The 15,538-nt window shown below is 40.4% G+C and overlaps 2 protein-coding genes across 2 annotated transcripts; both read right to left on the bottom strand.

Moving 5' to 3' along the window:
* Positions 1–605: 605 nt before the first annotated feature.
* Positions 606–7,472, bottom strand: LOC129186250 (chitinase-3-like protein 1). Its single transcript, XM_054784325.1, has 11 exons — positions 7,395–7,472; positions 7,289–7,312; positions 7,006–7,210; positions 6,884–6,937; positions 5,139–5,292; positions 4,883–5,007; positions 4,710–4,809; positions 4,361–4,543; positions 4,170–4,286; positions 2,941–3,070; positions 606–949 (listed from the first exon to the last, which is right to left on the bottom strand). Exons 1-11 carry the CDS (start codon positions 7,429–7,431, stop codon positions 606–608), a joined length of 1,473 nt encoding a protein of 490 aa, XP_054640300.1. The 5' UTR covers positions 7,432–7,472.
* Positions 7,473–11,044: 3,572 nt separating this feature from the next.
* On the bottom strand, positions 11,045–14,875 carry LOC129186306 (acidic mammalian chitinase-like). Its single transcript, XM_054784429.1, has 11 exons — positions 14,825–14,875; positions 14,709–14,735; positions 14,421–14,625; positions 14,256–14,312; positions 12,575–12,740; positions 12,323–12,447; positions 12,105–12,228; positions 11,860–12,042; positions 11,629–11,745; positions 11,416–11,548; positions 11,045–11,295 (listed from the first exon to the last, which is right to left on the bottom strand). Exons 1-11 carry the CDS (start codon positions 14,847–14,849, stop codon positions 11,045–11,047), a joined length of 1,413 nt encoding a protein of 470 aa, XP_054640404.1. The 5' UTR covers positions 14,850–14,875.
* Between the last annotated feature and the right edge of the window lie 663 nt (positions 14,876–15,538).

Raw genomic sequence — 15,538 nt, 5'->3', positions numbered from 1 at the left:
ACCCTGCAGTGGTAGAAACTTTTCTCCAGACGCCCAAAGCCAGCTGGACCAGATGTAAGCCTAATAAGTAGAAAGTAACTAGAAAGCACAGAAAAGATAGACAAAGGAATGACGTGTGTTCTTGTCTCACATAAGGATTGTGGATGATGGGCAAAATTCCAAAAGAAGTGCAGTTTTACTTTAAGAATTAACATACCAATTTCTCCAGTGTTGGGTAGTTTGATGTTGATTGCCTTTGGTATTTTCAGTCAACTTGTGAGGGCGGACATTGTCAGCCCAGCATGAGAATGACCAATAAAAAGGGTGAAATGCAATCGAAACTTTAAGAAACGTAAAGGAAAATTCTAACAATTCGTCAGGAAACGCAAACAAAATTTACAGTTTCACAAGAACAAATTTTTGATGAAATAATAATTGATAAACAAAAGCAGCATTCTTAATAATTTTGGTAAAAGTAATTTTGTTTGCAAAAAAAAACAAACAACCAAATCCATTATTTTTTTTTGCAAATCTTTTGCTTGCAAATAACACAAAAAAATTCAAATCTGTTTTTTCGTGCGACAAAAAATATGTATTTAAAAAGATTTCTTACATATAGGTAGGTGTTAGACTGACAATGTTAGTATGAGAACAAGGTTTAGGACACATAAATTCTTGGAGGATATGACTTCCATTGCAGTGTTGTGTTGTAGGTTGTGGCACCTTGTGACATAAGTGATACTCTGCATGCACGTGTAGAAGGTGTGTGGATGCACTGATCTTGCATACAATCCATCACGTCTGCGTGTGCAGAAGTCACTCCCAGGGTAAACAACAGTGATGTTGTCAAAGCAACTGTCATCTGGTTGTGCTCCTATCCGGCTTGTTGTGATTGACGGCTCTACAGTAACTTGAGAGGCGGGGCTTGTGGCAGGCGATATGGACGAAGGTAAATTCTGTGCTTTCCAGTCTAGAAGACAAGCACACAGAAAAGATTGCAGTGGCAATTTAACAGTTAAGCACTGAGCTCTCCTACATGACTACAGTGAGTTCTGGGAAAAGTCTAACCATCTTTATACAGGTATACTCTCCTGATCAACATTTTAGGGCCAATTTTTTTTTTATTGCAAACAATCATTAAAGTGAAATAGGCTGTTTATCAGCAGAAGGGCTTTTAAGAAGGAAAAACGTCTTCAAAGGCCTCATCACCTTCAACGTTACAAAATTGCCCATTTGGAATATGCACGAGAGCACCAAACACGGCTGGAAGAAAGTTTTATTCTCTGATGAGAAAAAAAATGAACTTTGACGGTGCTAATGGCTTCCAATGTTACGGGCATGACAAGGAGATCTGAGATGTTTTTCCACACACAGTGGAAGGGGCGCCATCATGATCTGGGGTGCTTTTTCCTTCAATGGAACAATGGAGTCTCAAGCTGCACAGGGGTGTGAAACGGCACATGGCTATGTGAAGATGTTGCAGGGGGCATCCCTTATGACTGAAGGCCCTCGTCTATGTGGTAATGACTGGCTTTTTCAACAGGACAACACTGCATTTCACAAAGCCCGACTGACAAAGGACGTCTTCCAGAGGAATAACCTCACTCTCCTGAACCATTCTGCGTGTTCCCCTGATCTAAAGCCAATTGAGAACATTTGGGGATGGATGACAAGGGAAGTTTACAAAAACAGGCACCAGTTCCAGACAGTGGATGCCCTCCGTGAAGCCATCTTTACAACCTGGAGCAACATTCCCAATAGCCTCCTGGAAACACTGGCATCCAAACCAATTTTTGAGGTGATTCATTAGAGTCCTTTTCTGAAAAGTTTATTTTTGTTTTAGGGGCGTTTCGTTTTTTGTTTTTTTGAGCTATGGTCAAACTTTTGATCAGCTGACCAAAGGCATATTTCACTTTAATGCTTGTTTGCAATAAATTGCTTACTGAAAGTTTTTTTTTCTTAGTCCCATCTCTTCTTTTTGCATTTTGAAGCTCTGCATGGAACCTCCTTAAGATCCAACAGTGCAAATGTAAATACTAGCAATTTTACAACTGGTCTTAACAGAGTGTATGTACTGTACAGTATTACTAGTGCTGTACACTAGGACTCTCAACCGATTCAAATGTTGAATCGCAATTAATCGCATTTTGTACATAGTTAACTCATCTCTAATCACAATTAATCTCAGATAATTATTACTAATAAGCTGGAAATATGAATTATTATTCATTATATTAATTATATACATTATCAAGCTGGAGCTAGAAATTATTATTCATTATATTATTACGTACTAACAAAATGGAACTTTATGTTATTTTGAATGATATTGTTACTACAAAATTGTTATCATTCATTGGAAATATTAATACTACACTTCAACCAATAAGAAACTTTACTACAAATAAAATAATGATTCACACACTTCAAATGCTTACACTTTACTAAAACAAAACCATTATACAGGTATATCCTCTAATGCGTATATTTTTATTGTTATCCGTATTTTCTATTTGAGAATTGTATTTCTTGCATAATTACCTGCTGCAAGTTTGCTTACTGTTACATGGCTATCCTACTAGCAATGTATAACAGTTGTGTTGTGAATATCTAACATACAGTGGTGTGAAAAAATGTTTGCCCCCTTCCTGATTTTAATTTTTTTGCACGTTTGTCACACTTAAATGTTTGAGATCATAAAACAAATGTAAATATTAGTCAAAGACAACACAACTGAACACAAAATGCAGTTTTTAAAAGAAGGTTATTATTATTAAGAGAGAAAAAAAATCCAAACCGACATGGCCCTGTGTGGAAAAGTGATTTGTTTGATTATCTGAAACATTTAAGTGTGACAAACACACAAAAGAATAAGAAATCAGGAAGGGGACAAACACTTTTTCACACCACTGTATTTGAGGTAGAATTGTAGTGCTATGTAAAAGAATGAAAGTTTTTCACCTCCAAGTTTGTGTTTTAGATGAGAAATGAGAGGATATTTGCCCTGATGGCAGAACTGTCCAGTAAAGTCATCCAAATCCAGCGTCCACACAGCAGCTCCTCCCAGCTGTTTGTTTTTCAGGTAGTCCACCTGGAAGTCACATGACACACATTTACAAATGTGCTGACTATGCAGATTAGAGAGAAAGGCTTCTTGAGACGTCATCTGTACTTCTGTGAAGAAGGTGTCGGACGTTTCGCTCCTCATCCGAAGAGCTTCGTCAGCGAACTAATAAGTACTGGTAGCCTAGGCCTTAAATACAGTAAGAGTGGGCGGAATTGGTGCACCAACACCCTCCTTCTATTGGTTCCTTACACTAAGCCTGGGCGGAGTAGTGGTATAATCCTCTCCTGCTATTAGCACCTACGATAAAAGGGAAGTGTCGCTCCCTGAGTTGGGTATGAACGACTCTGATACTGGCTCGTTAGCATCTATTGTCTACCTTTTTTGGAGCATTTGCTTAGTTTCCCCAATGTAGTGCTCTTTGCATTCCTCATCTTTACAGTGGATGGAATAGACCACATTGCTCTGTTTTTGGTTTGGAGCCTTGTCTTTAGGATGCACTAATTTTTGTCTCAGGGTATTTACCGGTTTAAAATAGGTGGGAATTTTGTGTTGCCATAGTTGAGTTTTTCCGAGACCCCCGCTACATAAGGGACTACCACTCCTCTCCTTTTTGCTTCTGTGGGCTTTTGGGTTTCTTTCCCTACTCTCTTCTTTTGACATTTGTTAAAAGCCCACCGTGGGTACCCACAGGTTGAGAGCGCTCTCTGGACATGTTGTGTCTCCTTTTTCCTTACCTCAGCACTAGTTGGTATTTGTTCCGCTCTATGTTGGAGGGTACTAATAACCCCTAGTTTATGTTGTAGTGGATGGTTTGATTCAAAAAGCAGGTATTGGTCAGTGTGTGTGGCCTTTCTACTGTAAAGACCTCTGTAAGTAGCTGTCTGTCCTCTCCTAGGAGGGTGTTGGCACACCAATTCCGCCCACTCTTACTGTATTTAAGGCCTAGGCTACCAGTACTTATTAGTTCGCTGACGAAGCTCTTCGGATGAGGAGCGAAACGTCCGACACCTTCTTCACAGAAGTACAGATGACGTCTCAAGAAGCCTTTCCCTCGATGGACAACTCCTGTATGACTGAGAGCCTACACAGACGTATGCAGATTAGACAATATTAGAGGTAATACCTTGGCAGCGTAGCTCTTTTGGTTGTCAAAACCAACCCATTGATTGCCTTTAACAGCAAAGGGCACTTTTTCAATGTCATCCCACCAAACAGATGCGCCTATCAGGAAAGAACATGTCTGGGAAAACATTATTGTTTTTAGAGAAGTCATAAATGCATCATTGTAGACTCTTTTACCTCTCATGTTTTTACCTCATAATAAGCCCAGAAGCCAATCTGCTGGGTGTACGGCCCAGGAGGTGCAGCACCACTCACCGGAGCATTGAGGCCAGCCGCTGTGGTGGATAGAGTAAAGGAACGTGCATGAACGGGGAAGCCGAGCAGCAACTTCCCTGCAGGAGCACCTTGTGCCATCAAGTACTGCATGATGGCGTTCTGAAGGAAAAAAAACATAGATGGACTATTAAAGTCAAAGTACTCTTTTTCTTTCCTTACACCGTTGAATGCTTCCTGTATGTGTTCCTCTCCCTAATGTCTGCTTCAGATAACAGTGTGAAAAGCTACTATGCAAAGAACATGAAGGTAAAAGTGAAATAATGACTATGTTTGCGTTGTCTGCAGAGTAGATTGGACTGTGATGGGCTGTCACAGCATCGCCACCATGCAGGTCAAACGTCTTTACGCTCATGAAATCCAAGTATCTAAACACAAACACAGCAAAGATTGACGTCACATAATGATGATGCCTCCAAAACACATGCTTGATGATCTCACCTGAATATTTGGGAGATTTCATATCCTTTGTTGATCATGTCTGTTTTGACTTGAAGCGCTGCAGAGAGAAGGAGTTGTGTGTTCCTCTGCCCTTTGCTCTCAGCTTTGAAGGCTGCTTGAAGTTCCTACAGGTCCACAAAATCAAGATGAATACTTCTGACATCACAACACAAAAGCAAAAGACAAACAAATCATGTTAACTGGTAAACAAAACCATCCCAATGCTTGTACCTCAATACAGTTTAATGGACAATACCTTACACAGCAGACTGAACCTGATACTTTCTGGGTCACCTCTAGGGTACTCCCAGTCCAGGTCCAGACCATCGAATTGATTAGTTCTCAAGAATTTGACAGTGGAATGGATGAAAGTCTGACGGTTGGCTGAAGTAGACATCATGATGGAGAACCTGCAGGATGGTCGAGCTTCTGTTACAACACCCTGAGAAAATGAGGCCCACCTGGGTTTCACAATAGTCCATAGTATTCTAGTCAGTGTCTTCTGGGGAGGATGTCTACAGACTCCGCAAGAAATAATCTAAAATGTTGGGTTTGAGGTGGCGCAGCCTGATGACACAATTACGTTTCCTTCTAACTCACAATGAAACTGGAGACTTCAGACTGCATGCAGACGACCGGTGGTTCTCATATGTTACCCCAATGGTTTTTTTTTGCCATTTTCAGTGTTACTTGAGCGAAATTTTACCACTTTTTAAACTTTTATGGCTGTTGCGAAGGCGGACATCTTGTCCTCCTCCAGCCACAAAACTCTCCGTAGGCAACATGACAACATTTTGACAGCAATGGCATTAAAAATAAATGGTTTTGCTGCCATGACATGACATGCACTCACATATTTAATGTAGACATCCCACTCATCATCACAATCCCTCTCCTGCATGACAATAAATCACTTATGGTACTCAACAAAGTTTTTGTACCGTACAGTACCTCCAAGTGTGATAGTACTACAAAATAATAGTATTCTGAGATAATAGTCTTCGAAATAATAGTATTCCATGATTATAGTACTCCATATATTCCAAGATATTAGCACTCCAAATAATAGTATTCCAAGTAATAGTACTTAAATAACAGTATTCCGAGATAATACTGATCCAAATAATGATATTCCAAGATAATACTGATCCAAATAACAGTATTCCAAGATAATACTGATCCAATAAATGATATTCCAAGATAATACTGATCCAAATAACAGTATTTCAAGATAATACTGATCCAAATAATGATATTCCAACAATACTGGTCCAAATAATAGCATTCCAAGATAATAGTACTCCGAATAATGTTCCACAATACCGTAATACTGATCCAAATAATAGCATTCCAAGATAATAGTACTCCAAATAATAGTATTCCAAGATAATACTCATGCAAATAATAGCATTCCAAGACAATAGTACTCCAAATAGTATTCCAAAACAGTAGTCCAAATAATAGCATTCCAAGATAGTACTCCAAATAATTGTATTCCAAATTTACAGTGTTCCAAGTAATAGTTTTCTAAGATGATATTGATGCAAATGATAGTATTCTATGATAATGGTATTCCAAGATAATAGCCATCCAAATATAATTTCAAAATGAGCAATGTGGACCGTCCGGTAGTTACAACTGTTGTGATGAGGTGACTGGTGCAGTTGGCTTTTTATAAGACGCAAACTGGATGTTCATAGATGTAATTCAGACTTTTTCAGACGTTTCGTTCGTTATCCATACTTAAGCAGATGTTACTCAAGCACATTTGGATGCTACTCGTGCTGTTCTATCGACCGTCCATTGCCAAAACATCAGAATTTGCCACCATATGACACCAGAGGCAGACGGAATGGTTAAACGGCAGTATGGGACAGAGCCTTTAAGAAGAAGACTAAAGTAAGCAAAAGTGGAAAATCCTACCCTGCACCCAAAACATGTGACATTCATGTTCCTTGCAGAGATTCAAGCTTTGGTTTTTACACAGTTGAGTGAACTCACTGGGATCCATCGCCTTGCTCTCTGACGGACAGCAATGTCTTCAAACTGGAGCTCCTGAGCACAGATAACAAGAATATCTATAGATATATACAGTACAGATAGAATATACCACATTTTCAGACCTGTTCTTGAGCGCAGTGAATGTTTGGTAGAGGTTTTTCTCATCCCGCTCAAACGCTGTGATCTCATTTTGGTGGCTGACGATGGCAAAGGCATAAACGAGGTGTGTGCACAGGAAAGGGTCTACGTTTTCTGGCAGGAATTTTCCCGCACTGGCTCTGTACCGTGACCAGTTGGTAAAATAGCATAACAGTTTGCTTGTTGATGCTGCTTAAAAAAAAACAAAAACGGTCAGTTTAAAAGCTTCCACTTATTGAACTGAAGATGGAAGAAAGCAGGACTTACCAATGTGAAAGAGCTGCAGTAAGGCTGCAAGAAACACACATTCAAATAAATTCAGTTTGAATAACTCGCTCCAAAAGAAAGTCATGAACTTGGGTGTATACTGTACCTATGGTAGTAGTTATTCCAGAATACATGGTAGGCATGGACTGTGTTTTCCCCTTCTCGTTTCAAGAGTGACAACATGGTCCATGGGGAGAGAATGAACACTTGCGTGTCATATTACGAGTCTGTCAGCGTAGCGTGACCCCACTTCCACTTTTTCACTGACACCAAACCTGTTTTGCAAGAGCAAACCATCTCATCCTCACGAATCCAACAAAAGATGCTATTCTTCAAATTATATCAGTTTGCGCTCTCATTTCACTCACTTATTTTCCCCCACAGACTTCAATCACTGCTTTATGTGAACATACAGAAAGACAAACACGTGTTACAGACTTATTTGTCAAAATGCATCTTGACAATCTACAAGCATCGGAGAGACAAATGTGGAGAAAAGAGAGACTGGCTGATGTTCTAAGGCTGCTATGCTGCATCTTTAGTCGGTGCAGGCTACAATGACATCTCAAGACGATCAATTCTGGAGATAAATGTGTTGTCCGATGTCAGAAAGTTTGATCTCAGCTACAGGCCATATTTCCCGTACTGGTTAAGAACCAAATATTGGACTATTCTGAATTCTTCTTCTGTGAATAGAACAGAACAGACCAGTTGAGTTGAACATCTGTGGAAAGAAACATGCAGTCTGGAGAAGACATCAAACCTGAGACAGATGAGTACACCAAAAGACACTGGAAGCTTGATTAGAGGAGTGTCACAAGATCTCATGCCACAAGATTAAAACGTGCCAAGACTTTTTGTTGTTCATGGTCACGAGGCCTGGGATGATAATAAATAACTGAATTAATCACACAATAAATGAAAATGAACTCGATCATTTTGCTGGCCTCAATATATTGCCGTATGCAAGCGTGGCTGTTTTCCTCGTGTCCTGCCTCCTTTAAAGTGGAAGCCGTCTCTTGTGTCACTTCAGAGATCCCGTAGACTGCGTGTAATGTGGTGTAAACAAAGAAACACAATTTGTCGACTGTGGCATAAAAAGGCGCTTCATTAAGCTTGGTTCATTTTTGTATCGCTGCGACGGGCCAACTATCTCAATGAGGTGTTTGCTTAGTGCATATACAGTATGTGTACAGTATATGGGAGTCTCTTGTGACGCCCGACTCGAGTGACTGGAGTACACTAGGTCCCCAGCTTACGAACATCCTACACGTGAACTTTCGGAGATACGAACACAAGCCGACTGGTCTATATTTTATTTGATTTTGCCTTCTAGTCGCTCCATCCGTATTTATACTGCTAATGCTTGACCAGTAGAGGGCACTGTGACACTGCTAATGGGACCAACAGACGCTGGGCAGAGAAAGCTAAATGGAAAGCTAAATTGTAGTTGCATGATACAACCCTGACAGAGCGTGTGATTAAAGTTTATGAAGAGTTTATGAAGAGAAAGTTTAGGCCTGCTTAATTCTACACCACCCACAGAACACTACCTCTTTTAGAAGAGTCTAACAACGACGACAATTTGTCCTTTTTCAATAACTCCTCCTCCTCCTAAAGAATTTATGTAAAGTTTTTGCTTCGTATTACAGAAGAAATTCCATATAACATAAAGCGTCAAGTCAGTGCAAGTCTTTTTTTTTTTTTTTCAATCAACTTTATTAATGCCTCAAGTCGGTGCAAGTTCAGACTAACACTTGGTGACGCCTTCTGACGCATCACGCTCTCATTGGCTGATTTTCGGGGCACCGCCTACGCTCTCATCTCATTGGCTGATTATCGGGGCACCACCTACGCTCTCATCTCATTGGCTGACTTATACAGCACGTGCGTGAGTTTGTGTGATTGACAGGCTTGTCCCTTCAAACTCCTTCCTCTTCGTAGTCCCCCTGAAACTAACTTAAACAATTAAGTTAAGTTACAAATTAAAATTTTGCACACAGCATTATCGTGTAGTGCGTTTGTCTGTGAGACCAGCTGACTCTTAGACTCTTTGAGTTGCGTTTCGACTCAGGCTAGTCCTCCTCCTCCTCCTTCCTGCCTCCACTTGCGCTCCTGATCAAGACATTTCCTGAACATTAGGATTGTTTTTGTTTTTCAGTTTTATTCATTAACAGTAATCTTATTTATTACCTTATTTTATATTGGAATGTTACTGTACTATGTTTATGCTAATGTTTTCTTATATTTTCCCACCATATTTGGTGGACTTAGAATATTTTGAAGGGCCAAAGGTGTGAGTTTGGGAAGATCTTGGAACGGATTAGGCTATTTACATGTATTTTACGCTTCGTATAACATAAAAACCCTATAACATAAAGGTTCTTGGAACGGATTATTTACGTTGTAGGGGCGTCTACTGTATTGCCTTTTCCCCGACTTAAGAACAATTCGATTCGGGGACTTAGTGTACTCGATTCACTTTGACTCATAAAAAAATATCCATCAGTAACAGGAATCGAGCTTACCATGGCTAGTGTGGACTTTGCCTGTTCTCCCCAGTCGTATTGTATTTGCAGATTTCCTGTTTTATTTTGGTTTGCTCACCTTCAGTTTCCGTTCCTGTTTCCAGCTTCATTCACTGCTGTTAGCGGGATTTAATTACCTGTAGCCTTTAGCATAATGACTTTTGTATTGCAGTGCTTCCTGTGTCCTGCCTGGCTTTTGTCACCTACTGGATGGTGCGTTTTTGTTACTTTGCCTCCGTGTTGCTGTTTAGCCATCGTGCTGTGGTGTATTTTTGGCTTCGCCTTCACCTGGTCTCTTTTTGTTGCGGTAGTTTTTCCTGGATGCTAGTTTTTTGTTTTGTATTTTTTCATACATTGTTTTTTGTTATTGTTGAACTCTCACTTTGTTAAACCTTTGCTTTGGCTTGTGCCTCTATTAGAAACATGTTCCAAAAACATGCATGTTATGTTCTATACCAGGAGTCGGGAACCTTTTTGGCTAAGAGAGCCGTGAAAACCACATATTTTAAAATGCATTTCCCTGAGAGACATATATTTTTAAAAATGGAATCCAACTAAATGCATGCATTTTTAAGCAGGATCGACAATTTTAGAATATAATAAGTCTCTGAATTTATTCTTTTTAATAACATTGTAATAGTGAAGCTAACCAGTAAATGAAATACTTTACTTTACTATTAATGCGACCTCCGGTGCTGGTTTTGCACCGCATTGCTTATCTTTCTTTCTTCATGCAATTTTCTTTGTCAAAAGAGTTTGCTCTGCAGAATTAGCTATCTGACTATTTGATCAAAGGAGAAGCTTTTTTACCTCTCAATGACTCAGTTAGGCTACCGCATTATTCAGTAATAATCGGGTTTTGGTGTCTGACCCAGAAAATATTGGCCAAATATCAACAGCTGACATTGGCTCTGGCCACCCGCATTGCCGTAGAAAATGGATGGATGGATTGAAATGAATGTTTTGTATTTTGGACGTTATTTTTAACACTGATTTATGTAATGTTGTACTTTAAAATGTCAGCAAAGAAAATGTAAATACATTTTATCGTGTTAAATGTCCGAGAGCCAGTCAGCAAAAGAGCCACATATGGATGCCCAGCTCTAGTCTATAGTGTAAATTGTCCATGTCCATCGACTCGACTCAATACACACAGAAATGATTGTACGCGGTGGATACATGATCTCAGTCTGTTTAATAGATGACATGGCAATTATACTTTTATTGCTCATGGCCACACACAGCATTTACAGCTATCATCAAAGACAGATCCAGAGCCACACTGCCTCAAATGGGTGATGCCACCTGCACACATGTAGAAGCTGGCCCTGTCGTCTGGGTTGGGATACAGACCGTCGGGTTTGCCGTTGCAGAACCCGGATCCTGGGGCGTGGGTGGTGGCTGTGGTGGTTGTGGTGGGACGGGAGGTGGTGCTAGCGCCTGGTTTGGGGGTTGTGGTCGGAGGAAGTGGGGGCAGCTCTGGATGGTCGTGCAAGAAGTAGTATATGTTAAAGTATTTGTTTTTTTTTATCCCGTGTAGGTTTCTACTGCAAGCGCGCTCATTTATCTCACATTTTACTTGCTCCTGGAAAAACTTACCAATATTGAGAAGTTTGCGAAGATGAGACAGAAGAGGGTGTTTGCCCTCACCACAGAACCGTCCAGCAAAGTCATCCAAGTCAAGGGCCCACACAAAAGCACCGCCAAACTTCTGCTCCTTCAGGTAACGCACCTAGCGGGAACAAATCATTTCTAATGGTGGTCTGGATATCCTGAGAGCATGTTCGACATATACACTTGACGTCAACCTACTTTGGTCTCATAGCTTTCCCTGGTGTCAAATCCTACCCACTCGTTGTTTTTAGTGGCATAAGGAACCTTCTGGTCCTCGATCCACTGAAGGGTCGTTCCCTTCAAAAAGCCACAGATCTGAAGCGTAGATGACAAAGTTGATGTAGGTGGTTTATATTTCCCAGTATTGTTGAGAACCGAGATACTTCACATGTGCTGTATCACACGTTTATTTACTACCGTCTACAATACCTCATAGTAGGACCAGAATCCAGCTTCACGTGTGAATGGACCAGCTGCTGCAGGTCCACTAGCTGGAGCTCCAACTCCAGTGTTTGATGATGTCAGACGGAAGGTACGACCATAGGCGGCAAAACCCATCCTGAGCTTCTCCACTGGGGTGCCGTTGTCTCTCCAATACTTCATAGCATAGTCCTGAAAAGGGATTCATAATGTTGGGAAGAGTTTTTGAAAAGAGTTGTGTTCTTCTTACTCACAGTGTTGAAGTAGATGAGGTCACCAAAGTCCTGGGAGCCACGGAACAGAGGACTGTTGTGTCCGGTGAACCGCTCCCAGGTTCCGTGGAAGTCGTAGGTCATCACATTGATGAAGTCCAGTTCCCTAGGTTCATTGAAAAACACAATGACTTCATCTGTATATACAGTATATATTCATGTTACCCCCCTCTTACGAAGAAGTCTAAGCGTGCACTTACTTGGCAATCTCAGCAATTTCATATCCTCCATCGATTGTTCCCTTCCCAGCAGACACTGCAGCGGTCAACATCAGTTGAGTGTTGCCAGTGGACTTGGCCTCAGCAGCATAGGCTTGAACAAGTTCCTGTAGTAGGGAATACAGTATGTAAAACAATTTAGGAATACAGCCAATGTAAAGAATGCCACATTATCTACACTACACTACCAGTGAATTGCCGTTGAACATATGACCAAGAGATATCTGTGCCTACCCTGCAGAGCAAAGTGAACCTCTGCTTGTCTATTGGGGGGCTTCCACGAGCTCCGGGGTACTCCCAATCCAGATCAAGACCATCAAAACCATGAGTCCTCAGGAATTTGATAGTAGACTGGATAAACTTCTGACGGTTAGCTGGAGTGGATACCATGATGGAGAACCTGTGGGACAGATTATACTTGAGTACACACTAGTTTATTCACCATCAAGGTATATGGTCCTAACCCTAAACCTAACCGTCTAGGCCAGTGCTTCTCAAATAGTGGGGAGGTAGGGAAAGCAGGGGGTACTTTTAGTGTAAGTACAGTCCTACCGCTGTGTGTGCATTTTTTGTACTCATTTTAAATGTGCTTGTAAGCTTCGCTGCTCTCCTGGTGTTCATTTTGTTGCATTTCGCGAAGAACTATGGGTTGGGGTGTCCAAAGTGTGGGCCAGGTGCCGTGTGTGAATCGTGTCTTTTTTTTTTTTGGCCTGTGGCAGCTGACATGTTGATACTAATAATTAATAAAAAACACAAAGCTGTGTTTTTAAATATATGTATAACTTTTTTTTTTAGCCCTTTTACACAAAAAGGCGCAAAAAAAACCCTGGGGGTACAACAGAAAACGTAAAAACCACTGGTTTAGGCATGTGGCTCTAATCCTAACCTAACTATCCATGCATATGGCCCTACACCTAAACCTAACTGCCTGAACATACAGTTATGGAAAAAATGATTAGACCACCTTTGTTTTTTCAGTTTATTGATCCATTGTAATGCCTGGTACAAATAAAGGTACATTTGTTTAGACAAATATAAGAATGATAACAAATATAGCTCATAAGAGTTTAATTTAAGAGCTGATATCTAGCAACTTCCATGGTTTTCTTGGTAATAACCAAAATCACTTAAGTCCTTACATGAATAGCTATGGTACAGTACCGCCAAAAATTATTATGAACTCTTATGAGCTATTTTTGCTGTCATTGTTTTTTTGTCCAAACAAAGATACCTTTATTTGTATCAGGCATTAAAATGAACAAGAAACTGAAGAAACAAGGGTGGTCAACAATTTTTTTTCCACGACTGTATGGCTCCAACCCTAAACCTAGCCACTTAAGCATGTGGCTCTAAATTTAAAGCTAAACGCTTATGAATATGACCATAAATCTAAACCTAACCGTCGAGGCATATGGTCCTAACCGTTGTATACGGCTCCAACCCTAAACCTAACAGTTTATATATGGCCCTAACCCTAATCGTTTAGGCATATCACCCTAATCCTAAACATAGTCGTCTTGGCATATGGCTCTAACCCAAAACCTAAACATCTAGGTATATGGCCCTAACTGTCCAGGCATATGGTCCTAGCCCTAAACATAAAAGTCTAGGCATATGGCTCTAACCCAAAACCTAACTACCTAAGCATTTGGTCCAGATCCTAATGTGGCTCTAACGCTAAACTTAACCGTCGAGGCATAAGGACCTAACTCTAAACCACAGAGTTTTGGTTCAGTTCAAGGTTACCTGCTGAAAACATTTTTTTCTTTGCCTTACTCATGTGAGATTTACTAGGTTTTCTGTAACGTGGTCCTAGACATGGTGCATATGGAAAATATGATCTATTGTGGCAATATGAATATATGATATGTGAGAGTCAGAGCGTTGATGTGTCTTTGGCTGAAATGTGACTCACTGTTGTGAACCAAAGTTCCATCCACCGACAGCCAGAAGAGTCTTCAGATGAGGGTTCCTGGAAATCAAATTATGATAAATCATCACAATCACACTTTAAAGCCCCATTTATTGTTTCATTTGCTTCACATTTGAGCTCCAAGAGTGTTTCAATCTGGCCACTTACTTAGTCTTCAGGTCGTTGAAAGACTTGTACAGCACGTCATCATTCCACTCATATGTAACCAGTTCGTTGTTAGAGTTGATGATAGAGAAGGCATAGATCAGGGTGGTGCACAGGAAGGGGTCCACATGTTGTGGCATGTATTTCCCCTCTCCAGGTCGATACTGAGACCAGTTTGTGAAGTAGCACACCATTTGGGTGGCCGATCCTGAGACAGAGAAGAGAAACAGCCATGCAGCCGTGACGGTGCTAAAAAAGATTCTTTGATGATTTGAAAATACGCTAACTTACCCAGCTGGCATATCACCAGGCACAAGCCTAATATAAGTAGAGAAAACACGTCAAATACACCAGAAAAACAGTACAATACAACTATTTAAAAAAAAAAAAAGACATTCTTGTAGTACCTGCAAATATTGTCAGCCTGGTCATCTTGATCTCTCTGCACAAATTCACTGGGTTACTGTTAAAGAAACACACAAATTATGCAACAGATGTAATAATCACACTTCCAGCAACATTTACAAAGCGGAAATCTGAAGTTTCCTTCAGAAACGCACCTTGGGACCAGAGGAAAGACCCAAAAAGCAGCAGCACGGTTGGGGCTTTTATTCATTCCTTGGGGGAGGTTTGCCAGCCATTTATTAGCGTCAGGGTTGTAAAAGTCACAAATAATAAGACATGGTTTTTTTGATAAGACGACTTTGCAAGTACACGTAGACAATCATTTACCAGATTTTCACAGGTTCTTCTTGCAAATTAGGCCAGGACTGTATCATGTTGTTATATAATCAAGTGTTTTTCTATTGATTATAGTATGATTATACAATCCTCAAATGATACTTTGCTGCTTCAGCATTTTTATACAATAACTTCTCTACTTCACACAGAAAAAAACAGAAACATGCTTTAATTGGACAAGAAAAGACATTTGTGTCAATATTTACAACGTTGACACTTCACACTTCTGCTCATACAACAATAGATATTTTAAAAAAATACAGTCATCCCTCACTACTTTGCGCCTTGACTTTCACGGCTTCACTCTGTCACGGTTTTCAAAGTACAGTAATCCCTCGTTCATCAAGGTTAATTGGTGCCAGACCCAAACATGATAGGCA

This window comes from Dunckerocampus dactyliophorus, chromosome 8 (assembly GCF_027744805.1).
Source record: "Dunckerocampus dactyliophorus isolate RoL2022-P2 chromosome 8, RoL_Ddac_1.1, whole genome shotgun sequence".
Classification (NCBI taxonomy): Eukaryota; Metazoa; Chordata; class Actinopteri; order Syngnathiformes; family Syngnathidae; genus Dunckerocampus; species Dunckerocampus dactyliophorus.
The sequence above is the reverse complement of the archived record's forward strand: the minus strand, read 5'-3'. Positions and strand labels throughout refer to the sequence as shown.

What these genes read in the sequence shown, in the direction of transcription:
- LOC129186250 (XM_054784325.1), bottom strand. Translation starts at nt 7,431, where the DNA reads ATGCCTACCATGTATTCTGGAATAACTACTACCATAG. An exon ending in GAGCAAGGCGATGGATCCCA is followed by an intron (nt 5,293 to 6,883) that starts GTGAGTTCACTC and finishes ACCATCCTGCAG; the next exon opens with GTTCTCCATCATGATGTCTA. An exon ending in AAAAGAGCTACGCTGCCAAG is followed by an intron (nt 3,071 to 4,169) that starts GTATTACCTCTA and finishes TGTGACTTCCAG; the next exon opens with GTGGACTACCTGAAAAACAA.
- LOC129186306 (XM_054784429.1), bottom strand. Translation starts at nt 14,849, where the DNA reads ATGACCAGGCTGACAATATTTGCAG. An exon ending in GGGAAAGCTATGAGACCAAA is followed by an intron (nt 11,549 to 11,628) that starts GTAGGTTGACGT and finishes TGTTCCCGCTAG; the next exon opens with GTGCGTTACCTGAAGGAGCA. An exon ending in TCGCAAACTTCTCAATATTG is followed by an intron (nt 11,296 to 11,415) that starts GTAAGTTTTTCC and finishes ACGACCATCCAG; the next exon opens with AGCTGCCCCCACTTCCTCCG.